The following is a 14,106-nucleotide window of genomic DNA, read 5'->3' as shown; positions in this document are numbered from 1 at the left end:
TAAAAAATTATTCCATTTACTAATTTTTTTATCCTTTTTATGCCAAAAGAAATTAACATAATATATTTAATAGCTTTTAATTTATTTAATCTCCATTCAAATACACGTTATACTATACAACTTCACAGCTCTTGTTAAAAGAGTTATAAATCTCTTTCAGTAATAAAACATTAGATTAAGACTCGCTCAAGATGTAAAACAATAAATAAAATTTTATGATCAAGAATTCTAGTTTATGAAGTGAAACTCACATGATAAAAAATATATGGTGTTTTGAGCAAATAAAGAATTTTTAATAATACAAATTTTCTTATTTAATATTTTACGTTGATTACAAATGACAATTTTTAGAAACAGCTTACGAAATTGACATCGAAACTAATGATCATAAGGCTGCGTTTTTAGTTTTTCCAACAATTTTTCTGTGTCCTGAGCTACAGAGTGATACGGCCTTAAAAATATACAAGATGAAGCATAAAAAATTTATGCCATTTAAGCCAATCTCAAAATCAACACTCTTGTGCTTGAAATATTTAACTTTTCAAGATACCACTTAACTATTTCGGCCTTTTTTCACCACTTTTTGTCCGATTTTTCGGCACAGCTGTTTCATTCATGACATTTTGGAATAAAACTTAATTTGAAAAATTAATTTCAACGGGTTAAACCTGCCTCTAAATTTATTTTAACTATAGATTGTACTATAGACGAAACAATGAGAGTTCAATTGTTTGTACACATTATCCTTTTTACTAGACCTGTGAAGTTTTAAAAACTTACTTAGCAATATTTTTTCAAATTTGAACAAAATCAGCTAGTCAAAAATGTTAAATTTTTGGAGGAAGTTATTTATTGTTAACTAATTTTTATAGAAATCCTTACATTATTGGTTGAGCATAATGATGCCACAATATATAAAATGAATATTTAATTATATTAAGGTCGATAGAATCATTTAGCTCTGTTTGTAACACTATTTTATTCATTGAATGCACAAAATTTAAATAACATCACAAAATATTGGCACAATCATTTACACATTTCGATGCACTCAAACACTTATTTATTATTTTCATCCAGCTGAATATTTCAATGCACCTTGAGCTTGGCGACGTCATCCTCGCTCAAGTCGAACTCCCTCTTGTTCCCCCTGAACGCCAACGGATTTTCTGTGGTCCGCTGGTGCAAATCTTCGGTCACCTCTTGCACCGACGCTTCTCGAATGTCTTTACCGCGGCCGTAGTAAATGTCTTCGTGGTAAATCCTGTCCTTGCGGCGGTACGTTCCGTGGATCTGACAGAAAAAGAGCAAAATAAACACCGAGACGCCTGTACTCTGCACGCTCGTTGGGGTCATTCAATCAAGAGCATATATATACGCGTACGTGTGTATAAAAATAATGAAAAAAAGCAGCGAGAAGGAGCGTGTGTGTGGTCCTGAAAAAAAGCAGGTTGAACCGCAGACGGTGGCAAAACGAGACTCTTTTAATTTTATTTCTCACACACCGCGTCGCATGGAGATTAGATAATATTACGAGTTTTAATGTGTGTTTTGTCCATTTTATAATGCTAAACACCCTTTTTATCTGCCTCTCGGGGAATATTTTCCTCTCCAAAGAAGGCAAATATTTAATTATGTTGTACCTTGTCCCAAAGCGAGCAGTTGAACGAGAAGTTGACGTGGAAATACTGGTGGTGGTTGTCGTGGAAAATCGCGTCCGGCTGCCACGGCTGCCACCAGTAGGCTTTGAAGTTGATGCCCGAGTGGTCAATTATTCCGTGGTAGTAGGTGTACATGGCGATCACCGAGTAAGGAACTGGAAAAAGCAATTAGACGCCTTAAACCGATTTTCACGCTCGTCAGTCAGCCGAGTTAAAATTGGTTCTGCTCCTTCCACTCGACGCGCGCGCGGCCCTCAACCTCTCGCATTTCATGGCTGGTAAAAAGCTCTGACTTTTCAATTCACTCTTGTTGGCCAATTCTTTTTGCGAAGTTTCTTGGTGGCATTAAAGTAAAAAAGATAATTAATATCATCTAAAACTAATTTCTTGTTAATAAATAATATGAATGACTTTTATTAGCTCTGTTAACATTTTTTTACTTTTAAATAGATATGTTCAGGAATTTTTTCTGGGTCAAAAATGAGACTTTGATCTTATATGTTTCGAAATAAAATAAAATAATGAATAACTCTCATTGTAAAATTAAATAATAAGAAGATTGAACAATTTTAATCTTAATTTTAAAAATGTATTTTAAATGACATGGAAAGATTGTTAAAAAAAGGATTTCAGAACTTGTGTCATTTTTTTATTTCAAATTTTTTTATTTAAAAGTGTTTTTATCATATTTCATCATTTTATTTTCATTTGCAAAAGTACCAAACGCACAAAATTAAAAAAACATGAGAATAAATTAGTTTTTTAAACTGAAAAAATGTATCAAAGAAAAACAGTAGATTTTTCCTTCTCTTTTATATTCGTATAAGACTGTTAAAATTCATAAACCAGAACCGCCTATTTTGCGTTATTTCAAAAGTGGCATGCAATTTTAAACAAAATTTAGTAAATAAATAGTTTTTATTTTTTTTAAAAGACCTTTTCTTCGGAAGGAATTATAAATTTATGTTTCCCACTGATGGCCACATTGTTATTTTAAAACGTTTGGAAAAATGATTTCTACTTACTCCAATGAATCGGAAACAAGAACATGGGCGAGGAGAGCATGAGCTGCATGTGCACAAATTCAACTGGATGAATAGCTGTGACGGAGAACGCAGTCGGCTGTTTGTACTTGTGATGCAGTTTGTGGAAGTTTTTGTACAGGAAAGGCGTGTGGTAGATTCGGTGGTGCCAGTAGGTCAAGTAATCCTACGAAAATTGGAAGATTTGTTTCTGCGTTAAAATTAAATCGCTTTGGGGGAGAGGGCAGGAAAGGATATTATGTAAACGATTGGAGTGCCAAGGATCATCTGTAAATAAATTACGCGATAATTTATGGGCTGGCACAGAGGAAAATTGTAGACGTGCTGCTTCTCGAATGCACGCAGCAGCAGATTATCTTCAAAAAGGGGATAAAAATAGACACGCGCCGGAGGCCGGCCGGCAGTGGCAGCTTGGCGATTTATTTTTTCAATAAACGCCGGAAAGGGCAGGCGAAAGGATTATGCTCTCGCTCTACGCGCTGTCTAAATATTCTGCTCTCTTTCTGTTACAACCACAAAGAAAGTTTCTTCTTTAAACTTTGTGTGTGTGTGTATTTGCTTGCTGCTCGCGGTGAAAACATTGAAGGAGGAAGAAACAAAGTCAAAGGAATTCCTTTACCTGGTAAATAAAGATCACTGGCCACTGCAGAATGGTCCAGTACCAAGGGTAGTCAGAGAATCTGTAGTAAACCATCGACCAGCCACCGTTCATGATGTGCGTCGCGAAGAAGGCCGACAGGGTCGAGCCCAGGAACAGGCAGAAGGAGCCAAGGTAAATTTCGTGCCTCTCCAGGTCGGCAGGAAGCCACGTGTTTGGCTGGCATTTCCACTCGTGCGCCTTGTTGCGTTGTCTCACGTAGAAGTACCACTGATATTTGGTTTCAAGGACAATAATTATTAATTCATTGAAAAAATCTAATCTAATCAATTCTCACTAATGTCAATGTGAAAGGTTTACGAACCTTGTGTTTTGAACAATAATTTAAATTAGTAATGAGAGATAACATATTTTTATAAAACTTAACATGTGTAAATTTTGAAATAAAAATTAAAACCCAAGGAAATGGTAATTTTAGTAAGAAAATTAATGAAGTTTAAAGTCTGGTATAACATGTTAATAAAATTTAAATTAAGTCTGTCTTAATTATTGGAAGCTTAATACCAAACGGAAACATAATAAGCATTGCTAAGAATAGAAAAGTAACATGTAATTGAAAAATAATCGCTGAATTATTCTCATTTATATTATAATTAACTTGCACAATTTCACACATACTCGTAGCGTAAATATTTCACGAAAACACCTGAATGTTTTAAAAAATGATAAATAAATCAGTGATTATTTTTCAAATACGTTTCTTTGTTACTCTTAGCCCTCTTAGCAACAATAATCACAAACACTTGTTATAAAAAAGTAATGATTAATTTTCAAGATTGGAGGGAAACTGGTTTGATTTACAAATTTAGCCCTCACAGATTGAAAAGAAACTACAAATGTAAAGATGTGAAATATTAAACACGTAATAGTATTTCTGTACCCGGAAAAAAAATAAATTTGAAATATTATTTTGACACCCAACGATTTTGAACGTCTCAAGTGAGCCAGGAGTTACATAATTTTATGCAAAAGAATGACGTTTCTCATTGAAAATTGTTGGGTGAAAAATTTCGGCAGTATTCTGTAATTGTATTTAAAATCGCAGCAAAGTGGCGGTCTTATATTAAATCGCATTAAATTAGGTGGTCGAAAAGGACGGCCATATCCGTGGAAAAAACCTGATTTCAATTTTAAATCAAACAAAATTATGTATGTATCTTACACTAACTGTAAATGCTATGCTTTTCAAATGAAAAAAAAATGCAATTTTTACTATCAGGTTTTCGTTGTCGGCGAGTTAAAAAATTAATAAATCATCTCTATTCGTGTAGTCGCGTTATCTCGAAAGGGAGTTAAAAATAATAATCATGCTTCATACGTGCAAAAATCCACCAATGCCAAAGTACATGATATAGGAGACGGCGGCCGAGCCCAGCCAGATGGGAAGAAATCCATCCATCTTAAACTCGAGTTTTGGCATCCTGATGCCGAGGGTTGCGTTGACACCAGATTGGTTTTCGCCGAGCATCTCATTCTCGTCCAGCGTCAGTGACCGAATAAAGTGGACCAGCATCAGAACCCATTCCCCTGTCACCAGCGATTAAAGTTATAGCAAGCGATGAGTGTGCAAATATTATTTAAAAAAATTAGGATCGAGAAAGACATGTTAAACGAAAAACATGTCTAAAGCAATGAACTGGATAATTCGATTTCGAACAAAGTTGCTGTTGTTGCCAATTTTTTTTTAGAAATTAATTTATATTTTGCATACCGTTGACTGTGATTCCCATTAAAAATACGGCCATGGTGGCGAGGGTCGAGCTGACGAATTTTGGAAGTTTGTTCCAATACTTGTCAATGGTTTCGCTGTATTGCTCGGTCCAGGTCACCGCCATGGGGTCCCTGATGAGACCCTTAGTCTTTGCCAAATCGTCGTCCGTGGTCATTTTGCGATCACAGCCGAAACGAGACTCGCATGTCTTGAGAAATATGGAATAAGAAATGTGCAGATTTATTGTCAGGAGCAAGAAATCTCGAGAGATAACGATGCTTGTGAATAGAGTCACACAATCAATTGATAGATTGTGTGCAGGTGTGCGGACTTTTCACCGCGGGTACAAACGAACTTGAACATAAAAGAATAGCATTCCAATCTTTCCTGATTACGAGACTTGACGTGTCATTTTCGTTTATGCCTCATGGACTATTCGGCTTTGAAATTTAAAACGTGAGAAATAATATGTATGAATATGAATTGATTGCAAAATTATCTTTCATTAACATTATATGCATGACGTGCGTACGCTCACTTTTGCACGCGTGCTCGAATTTTAGCTGTGGCCGCAATAGTACTCCTAAAAATTTTCAGAGCACGCTTTGCGGCTGTTTGACATTTTATTTTTAATGATTGAAGGGAGCAAATTATAATTCAAGAGTAAATTACGTTTCTCATTGAAATATTGTGAAGCTGGATATAAATTCATACAGATCCTTTTGAAACATTTGATGTATTTTTTAATATTTTAACATTGGTAATATTATCCAAACCTATATCAACCCCCATGCTACAGTTTAGTTTATCATAAATATACTTCTAATAATGCTTCCTCACAAGCTTGGCTTAAAAATATTTTAAATTATCTAAAACCCACTGCTCTATGCTACCACCTTATTTAAAAATTAAAACAGATGGAAATAAATGGCAAAATAAGTAAATACTTAAGTTTCTACTAAGTTTCTACTTTAGTCAAGGGGATTGAAATGTAGCGATTTGGGGGCACCCCTTAAACCCTTTGGCTGGTTAGAGGAGTTCAAGACGATTTTGTAATGGAGGGTATTATTTGAGTTCAAAATTTTGAGTTGAAAATATTTGCTAGAGTCGAAAACAATCGTGTTTGAGGCATTCTCGAAAACACTATTTGCACACATCATTAAAATACTTAAGACCATATTTGCTAGGGTTCTTGAGAGAATAGCTAAATAATTTTGAAATTATAAAAAATTATACCGCTCACATTTCACTTGAATATATCAATAGTTACAAGGAATGATGCAACTTAATAATATCATAAAATACATTTTCGGACGAGGGGTGGCTCTAATCTAAACCTGCGAAGAAGACTGGCCGCGGGGGAGTGAAATCGAGTTCCAGTGCCAAATCTCCCTGACGAGATGCTGGGGGCCAGCGTGGAAGAGCGTCAAGCCTTGGCTAAAAAGCCTGGCTGCCCGTCACTATGCTTCTAACTCAGCCAAGTCAATTTTGAGGAAACCAATCCGAGCTGAAGACGAAGTTCCTGGCCACCATCCTGATCAGTCGAATAGGCCTCGCGGCTCCTGGTGGGTGATGGCTGCGTGGGATCAAGACTGAAGTGAAGACCGGCGCCCTGAACTCGCCTTCGGAGACAACCCCGGCTAATCCGGTTTTTCCAGGCGCCATTTCCCGACTTGGCCTCTTTTGTAGGCCGGTCGGGTAATGTGTGTTACTGTTTATCGATAATAAATACAGAATCATAATACAAACAAACTAAATAGTCAGAAGTATTTTCAGTTTTCTTTATTTCAATATAGACGTGTTTGCAAAATATACGATGTGTTGTCAAAATATTGCACTAATAACGAAATGTCCATGAAAATATCCGTAAACTTTAGCAATCATAGGCATTTTGCTGGATTAGCAAACAGATGATATAGGTGCTTGAAGAGACAACAGTGTTTTAAATTTAAATTTAGGAAATTTAGAAAGGAATGTCCAAAACCAAAAACAATTTCGTCTTGAATGTAAATGCATTTTCAGCAGCCCAATTTGTTTTCAAAGTATTCAGCTTTACATTTAAACACTTATACCGCAATGATAGAATCCAGTGTGCTACATTAAAAAGTTACGGTAATGTTTTAGACCATTAGCCAGCAGTGGTCCTTATCTCTCATAATATGCTTTGGTAGACAACAACCACATTAAATTTCTCTTGGTAATAATTCTTCAGGTAAGAACGGAAGATATATTTTGTTAATACAGGTTAAAAAGTTAGTCACGATCACTGGATAAAAGTGCTTCTAAACGATGAACACATGGTTATTGTGAGCTTCCGTTTGATAACATCATATTTATACAAGAGCAGTCTTTTTCATGATAATTTCACACCTCTTCTACAAATAAATGATGACGCTATCGGACGACCGACTGCTTTGACAGGATCTTGAGGTTGCACTCATCACAGACGCGCACTGGCTTTGCAGAACTCGGCAGAGGCATCTGATTGTCAGAACAGTCATTGCAGAATATTTCTCCGCAGCTGCGACAATGGTGCTGCAATAATCACAAGTGTCTTTATTAAAATTTATGAAATTCACAGAAGGAATTGTAAATCAACCTATTAAAAAACATTTCTGAGCAAAATATGAATTAGTTTAAATTTTCAATTGATTATATAGTTTATGAAATTATTAATTCAAATCAATCTGTGCCACATTTTTTAGTAATATCTAGATAAAATAGCTTATATACAAGTTGCAATGTTAAAATTTTAACTTTAATAAAATATAGTAGTATAATTATTTTTAAGTCAAAATTTAAATTGAAATTGTTAGTTAAAATTTCCAATTTAATTAAAATGATAATAATATAAAACATCATACAGATATAGTGATGTTTATGGAATTTATTTTATTTGGGAATGAGAAAAATCAAATAATGCGGGATAAATACGTTTTTATGCATACAAATCAACTCTTCTCTTTAAAAGCATTTTTAAATTTTCTGAGTTTTTGCATGCATATCCAAAAGTTTGTTTCATAATTGAATTATTTCAATCATATTGATTATATTAGAAAAGAACATACCTTTCTCTTGGTTAGGTTGAAAGCTGTGTGACAGGCAAAACACTCAACGGCTTCACTGTCTTTGGCCCATTTTGCGTTCAACTTGAGACTCTTCTCCCGATCCTCTCGCATTTCGATGATTTGCAGTTTGGACTGGCTGAGCTGCGATCCCATTTCTTCCAGGGTCAGGTCTTGTTCTCTCTTTTCCTGACCGAGTTTAATAATCTCAGAGTTGGCCTCTTGGAGCTCCTGTTTAGAGTGAGAAAACGTCAAAATCGAGGTTAATTTAATTTATTTAAGGAAAAGGACCTTTCTGAGCTGTTCCATTTCTGAATCCAAGTCGGCGAATTTATCTTTTTCCTTTTCGACGGCCCTTTCCAAACTCAATCTCCATTCTCTTTCTATTCTCAGCTCATCCTCTAGATTACTACTAGCTGCAACGCGTTTAGCCTCCTCCATTTGGCCCTTGCGTTTATTCTCTTCTTCGGCCAATCTCCTCTGCACCACTTCCATGGCACTTCTAATTAAGCAAAAATAAAATTAAAAACTTACTGGCGGCTCGTGAAATCATAAAAGGAGGGGGAAAAACTGAGTGCAGATTTCGACATTGAAACAACTCTGTTTAAAATTGGTTAAATTCAATTTGCAATTTAGTTTATTTCTGGTGAACTGTTTTTTAACACTGATTATATTTGCGGTGAGTACATCAGATGAGATCATCACTCTCACATTTACATAACATGATGAGTTTACATACTGGAATGGTTTTTATTGTGAAATTTAGTTTATTTTCTTTCACAAGTAGGCGTGAATGACTAGATAACTAATGATATATTTTTTGCGCAACATTAATTATATAATAAGTTATCGCTTTTGTGATTTTCTATTGTAAGGCTGCACATAATTGAAGGTTTTCTGCAGTTTTTATTATTATTTTACATCGAGAGTGATAAGAGGGCGACATGGAAATGCACTCGTCTCGGATACCTACTTTTCTTCTAACTTTTGAATAGTTTCCGCCATGGCTTCGGTCTTGCTTTCCAACTTGCTAATTAGTTCAGTTTTATGTTTAATTGAGTTATCACATGCCTGAAACATTACCACGCGGAATTACTGCAAAGTTGACAAAATGATAGTGAGAGAAAAAGAGCAGTAGGTTCAAAGGTATCTCGATACACATGATTTAGCGAAGCGCGACTGATTTATGGATTAACTCATCAAGACTACTTTTTCAGCAGAGTGGCCGGCAGCCGAGTCTTGCATTTGGGGCAGATTGGGAGCGGGAGCGTCAGGGCTTTTGGGGGTGGGCAGGTCTTTCGGTTTGAACGGCGGGATGTTAAGCTGCGCCCGCAGTTGCGCGAGTTTTTGCGAGTCTTTGTTGCTGCCACTCTGCTGATTACAGCGCTCGAGATTTGTCAGAATTTGTCCGATTTGTGACGTCTTGGCGTGCAGTCTGTTTACCATCTCCCCCTTTTGTTTCAGTTCCTGCTCGCATTCCTACAATTGAAAGAGAAAAGGACACTTAGAGCATAGCATGGTTAAGCACAAGCACCTCGGGAGAGAAGCAAAACTCTGTTTGATATTGAATTAATTTACTAGCTATATTTTAAAAAATAAATTTGGTCCCCAGTTAGAGGAAATTTTCATCCAGACGAGAGTATAAAGAAGGCTAACAAATACAGCAGTGATGATTATTGTTACAAAGACTCCCCTTTGACTGATGGGTCAATTTTGACTTTCCAAAATCATCAGGGATTATAAACTAGAGTTCAGGCACTTTGAACGTTACCTCTTTTTTAATATTAATTAACACATATTCTTCAACATAACATAGTTTGCTACATTGTTCATTATTGAATTTTTCAAACATTTGGTAATAATTTTTAACGTTAATTATAAATGTAAATACAAAATTTGAAATATATTGCCAAACTATTTGTAAATTATTTGAAACTTGTCCATTTTCTATGTTTGAATTTGTTGTGAAGCTATGTAAGGATTCTCATTTGAAAATATCTCTTGTCAAACTTAGTAAATTTTGTTAAAAATGAAATTTCGATCAAACTGTATTAAAGAGAATCTGCATACCAAATTTCGTCTAGATAGAAATAAAATTGCCCTTTTTATGTACTTGACAGGGGGATTACTAGTTTTTGTATTCATAAAGTTATTTCTAAGTTCTTAGAAATGATGCTAGATTGAAAATTTTACTGGTCATTTTCTTCTTTATTATCCCATCAATAATTTCTCAAAAAACTAACAAAATATTGATTTTAAAAAGTCGTTTTGGTGACCCTCGGATTGGAATTTCCTAACGAATGTAACAATTGTTAACTCATTTTTAGTTAGGATTAAAGACATTTTTGATGAGTTTTTCAAGATCTACTTAATTTTTGGTATTTTTTCCTGTAAAAGAAAATCTAAAAAATTAACAAAGCATATAAATGAAAAGTAGCAGAGTTTTGCTTGCGAAAAAATGTGAGAAGGAGGAAGACACCATTACGGAGGGTTGGTAAGAATAAATTTTGCAGTTGTGAAGTGGTGGCCGCGAGTGAGAGAAGGAAGATTGTGTTTGACATGCTGTACAGTGATCGACAAACAATTCTGACACCAATAAGTGTATCATGTGCAACAGGTGCAGAATCGTGTTAATTGCGACAAACCTGTTGGCCTGATACGTACCTCAAGTTTCTTGTACATTTCCAGATTGATAAATTTGATATCATCCAATTGTCGCCGCAATGAGATAACCGTATCCTGCTTTTCGTGAATGTCTTTTTCCAACAGTTTCATAGCCACTTCCATTTCTGCCTTGATGCTTGTCTAAATTTGATCAATTTAATGACCAAGAAAAAGAACATCCCCGACATCAAACCTGGATTTCAAATTCCTTCTCGACCTCGATTCTTCTGTTTCGTTCCTGTTCCAACTGTTTCTTTATATCTTCCATTTCCTGGAGGGTTATTCTTTTGACAGATCTTTCAGCTGCACTGCAAACCTTATTTAAAACTGTCAGAACCAGCCAGGAAAAACGGATTAAAATTTCTACCTCGTCTTTTGATTTGTGTCCGTGTGGATTTTCCGTGTTTATTTCCCGACGCAACGCCTCATTCTCCTCTTGCATACTTTTCAGACTGTTCCGCGCGATCATGAGATCCTCTTTCATCAGTGCGTTTGTCGTGGTCAGCGCTTCAACTTTGGCTTGCAGGTTTGTCACTGTTGCGCTAAATCCAACAGTTAGATAACCACTCAACCGAATTGGGGGGAAATGTATTACTTTAGATGCCTGTTGAGTTCCTCAATGTAATTTTTCTGGTCTAGGACCGTGCTCATGTTGTCTAGATCTCCCTCCTCATTTGGCGCCTCGCCACTTTGGCCCGGACTTCTCAAATAGAGTGAAAAATCGATCACGCCCTGTTGGCTGTCGAGGTCTTCACCCTATTTCGAATGCAAAATTAATTCCGTGACTGATTGAGGAAAACTGGTCATGCCTTGAGACACAAATTGCAGTCAATCACGTTGAGACCGACGAGCAGACCCATGATTACGACCGACTCCTCGCTCATCATCAGAGCCTCCAGCTCATAAAAGTCGGGCATCATCCCGTCCCGATGGTCAATCAGCACTTTCACATAGTCGGCCAGCTTTTTCTGCATCAGCGCCAATCGCAGCCAGGCCCTCGCGCGGCCCATATGAGTCCTGGAGATTTATAAAATGATGTTATTCCAAGTAACAAAAATTGTAAATTTTTCTTAAAGCACTTGCATGGGGTGGCCAAAATGATATAAGATTTTTAACATTTGATTGTAATTTGTGAGAAATTTAAACGTAAAACTTTGAAAAAATAGACTATAATAGAGCAAGACAATGCTTTGATTTGCTCGAAAATATTAAAAAGGTTATTTTCCATAGCTGCAGATGAAATGGTTAATTTTTAAATTTTCGCTTCATAATTAACGTCAGGAAAATTGTAATTTCAAAAATCGTACAGCAGAAATTTGAGAGGCTATTTTAATTTAAGTTTAAAATTGGAAGCGATTTAGGTTTCTAAGTGATTTAGAATGAAACCAAACAAATACAATCGATCATGTACGTAAACAACAGCAGTGAGAGAGGTCGTCAAGTGCAGTGCTTGTTTATTGTATATTTTGTGACGCGACTGATTGGGAGCATCACAATAATAATTACCGGACGGGCAGGTCTCTGACGCTGGCCGTGATGTCAGCAGCCTCTGCATTGTACCGCTCGACCATCTGCAAGACATCCCACAACTCTTTTTTCGGTCCCAGCAGGCCCTGTTGGGAAGTGTAAAATGAGCAATGCGACACGGACGCGGTTGGACGGACGGCGTTCACCTTTTTTGGCTTGAGACCGTGTCTCATCACATGCTCAAGCACAATGAAAAAGTGCTGCAGTGGCATGTGGTCCGAATCCAGCATTCGACCATGTTTTAGCGACGTTTCGATCAGCTCTTTGACTACGAGTTTCGAGATGTTGACCAGATTGCTGCGCTCGACAGCTGCTGGGTCGCGAGCTGAAACACACACCGCCTGGTCAGCCACGCGAAAGGAAACGATTTTTTTACGATAAAAATATGAGAATACTGACAAAATTATAAGAGGGTTTTCTAAGACCGTCTCTGCTATTGTAGAATTTGTTGTTGCGAAAAATTCAGATTTGCTACGCAATTTTTCCCGGAAATTTCTAGATGTCAAGCAATTTTAAATTTGGATCGTATGAGAATATATATAGATATAAATATTAAAATTTTCAAAATAGCCATCTCCTGCAAATTTAAAAAATGATAAAAAAAATCTTGTAGACTTGCGTGGTTTTCCTTTTGTCTTAAAATATTACATCGTGAAATTAAAATGAAGAACACTTGATTGATTAGCTAGGGAACCCTGGGTATTTGCCGCTCTTTTTTTCTAATTTTTTGTAGACTGTCATGAAATTAGAAGAAAGTGTTCAGTAAAAATTTTAAATCTAACATTATATTCGAGGTTTGTACACTTTGGACTGGTGGTTCATGTAAATATAATTTAAGTGAACAGAATACATTTGAGGAAAATATTAGCATGTAACAGTGGTACGGATCCAGGGTTCCCTTGTAAGGATATTAGAAAAGGCATACAATTTCTTTAACAAATATTGTTGACAGAAACTATTTTGGTATCATTTTCCAAACAGCAAAAGAGACAAATTTTTGCTTGGGATTTTCCCCTTTACTCACGTCAGTCAGTGCCATTTTTAAATAGAATTCAAGGTAAACATATTTTGTGTATGCAGAAAGAGTAAAACTGCAAGTGCCATGATGTGAAAGAGTCTCATTGTGTATATATAGCACGACGTAATAGTATGTGTAAAAAATGTATCAATCACCTATAGCAAGGGTTATGTTCCCCCTGCACGTAGCCACTTTCCGTATATAAACATGCAAGAAACTCCACCCCTTTCAAGAAAAAAACACACCAGACCGAGACGACTTTGCAAGACTTCCCTGCAGAACGTCATCGATTTCGTCAATAACTAAGAAAATCGCGAAAATTCCGTAAAATTCAAATAAGAAAATCTGCGTCGTAGGAGGGCGGAATCACGGAATCGGGGGTGGCGAGTTATACCGAGGAGTGCGGGGTGGTCGATCGTGGGACTGGTCGGGGAGAGGTGTCCGGGGTTGCTCGAGAACTCGACGTCCTGCAGTTCCTTCAGACACAGCCACTCGCCGTCGACGGACACGCGGAAGTTACACAAGTAAATGGTGTCCTGGGCGCCCGCGATCTCCGAGCCCACCATTGCGACCGGCCAGAGTAATGTCAAAGTGCGGCGGTTTGTTTCGCTCGACGAGCGACGTCTTATTGATTTTCCAATCGCGGATCGCGGCGCTGCGCACGGCCGACCCGCAAACTCGGCCGGGCCACAACCACCCCCCGGCAACCCTGTGTCTCACTGTCGGGCACCTCCTGCTCCGTCAGACAATGACGGATTT

General features: G+C 36.8%; 2 protein-coding genes across 2 annotated transcripts; both read right to left on the bottom strand.

Moving 5' to 3' along the window:
* Nucleotides 1-960: 960 nt before the first annotated feature.
* On the bottom strand, nucleotides 961-5,537 carry LOC135948456 (lathosterol oxidase-like). Its single transcript, XM_065497750.1, has 6 exons — nucleotides 5,074-5,537; nucleotides 4,681-4,889; nucleotides 3,324-3,572; nucleotides 2,687-2,870; nucleotides 1,644-1,816; nucleotides 961-1,293 (listed from the first exon to the last, which is right to left on the bottom strand). Exons 1-6 carry the CDS (start codon nucleotides 5,246-5,248, stop codon nucleotides 1,090-1,092), a joined length of 1,194 nt encoding a protein of 397 aa, XP_065353822.1. The 5' UTR covers nucleotides 5,249-5,537; the 3' UTR covers nucleotides 961-1,089.
* A 1,501-nt stretch (nucleotides 5,538-7,038) lies between these two features.
* Nucleotides 7,039-14,106, bottom strand: LOC135934324 (protein RUFY3). The gene is made up of 13 exons (XM_065475975.1): nucleotides 13,742-14,106; nucleotides 12,476-12,654; nucleotides 12,309-12,415; nucleotides 11,612-11,819; nucleotides 11,398-11,558; nucleotides 11,170-11,344; nucleotides 10,996-11,118; nucleotides 10,803-10,943; nucleotides 9,582-9,617; nucleotides 9,112-9,209; nucleotides 8,430-8,640; nucleotides 8,142-8,369; nucleotides 7,039-7,608 (listed from the first exon to the last, which is right to left on the bottom strand). Exons 1-13 carry the CDS (start codon nucleotides 13,911-13,913, stop codon nucleotides 7,468-7,470), a joined length of 1,980 nt encoding a protein of 659 aa, XP_065332047.1. The 5' UTR covers nucleotides 13,914-14,106; the 3' UTR covers nucleotides 7,039-7,467.

This window comes from Cloeon dipterum, chromosome 1 (genome assembly GCF_949628265.1).
Source record: "Cloeon dipterum chromosome 1, ieCloDipt1.1, whole genome shotgun sequence".
NCBI classification, from domain to species: Eukaryota; Metazoa; Arthropoda; class Insecta; order Ephemeroptera; family Baetidae; genus Cloeon; species Cloeon dipterum.
The sequence above is the reverse complement of the archived record's forward strand: the minus strand, read 5'-3'. Positions and strand labels throughout refer to the sequence as shown.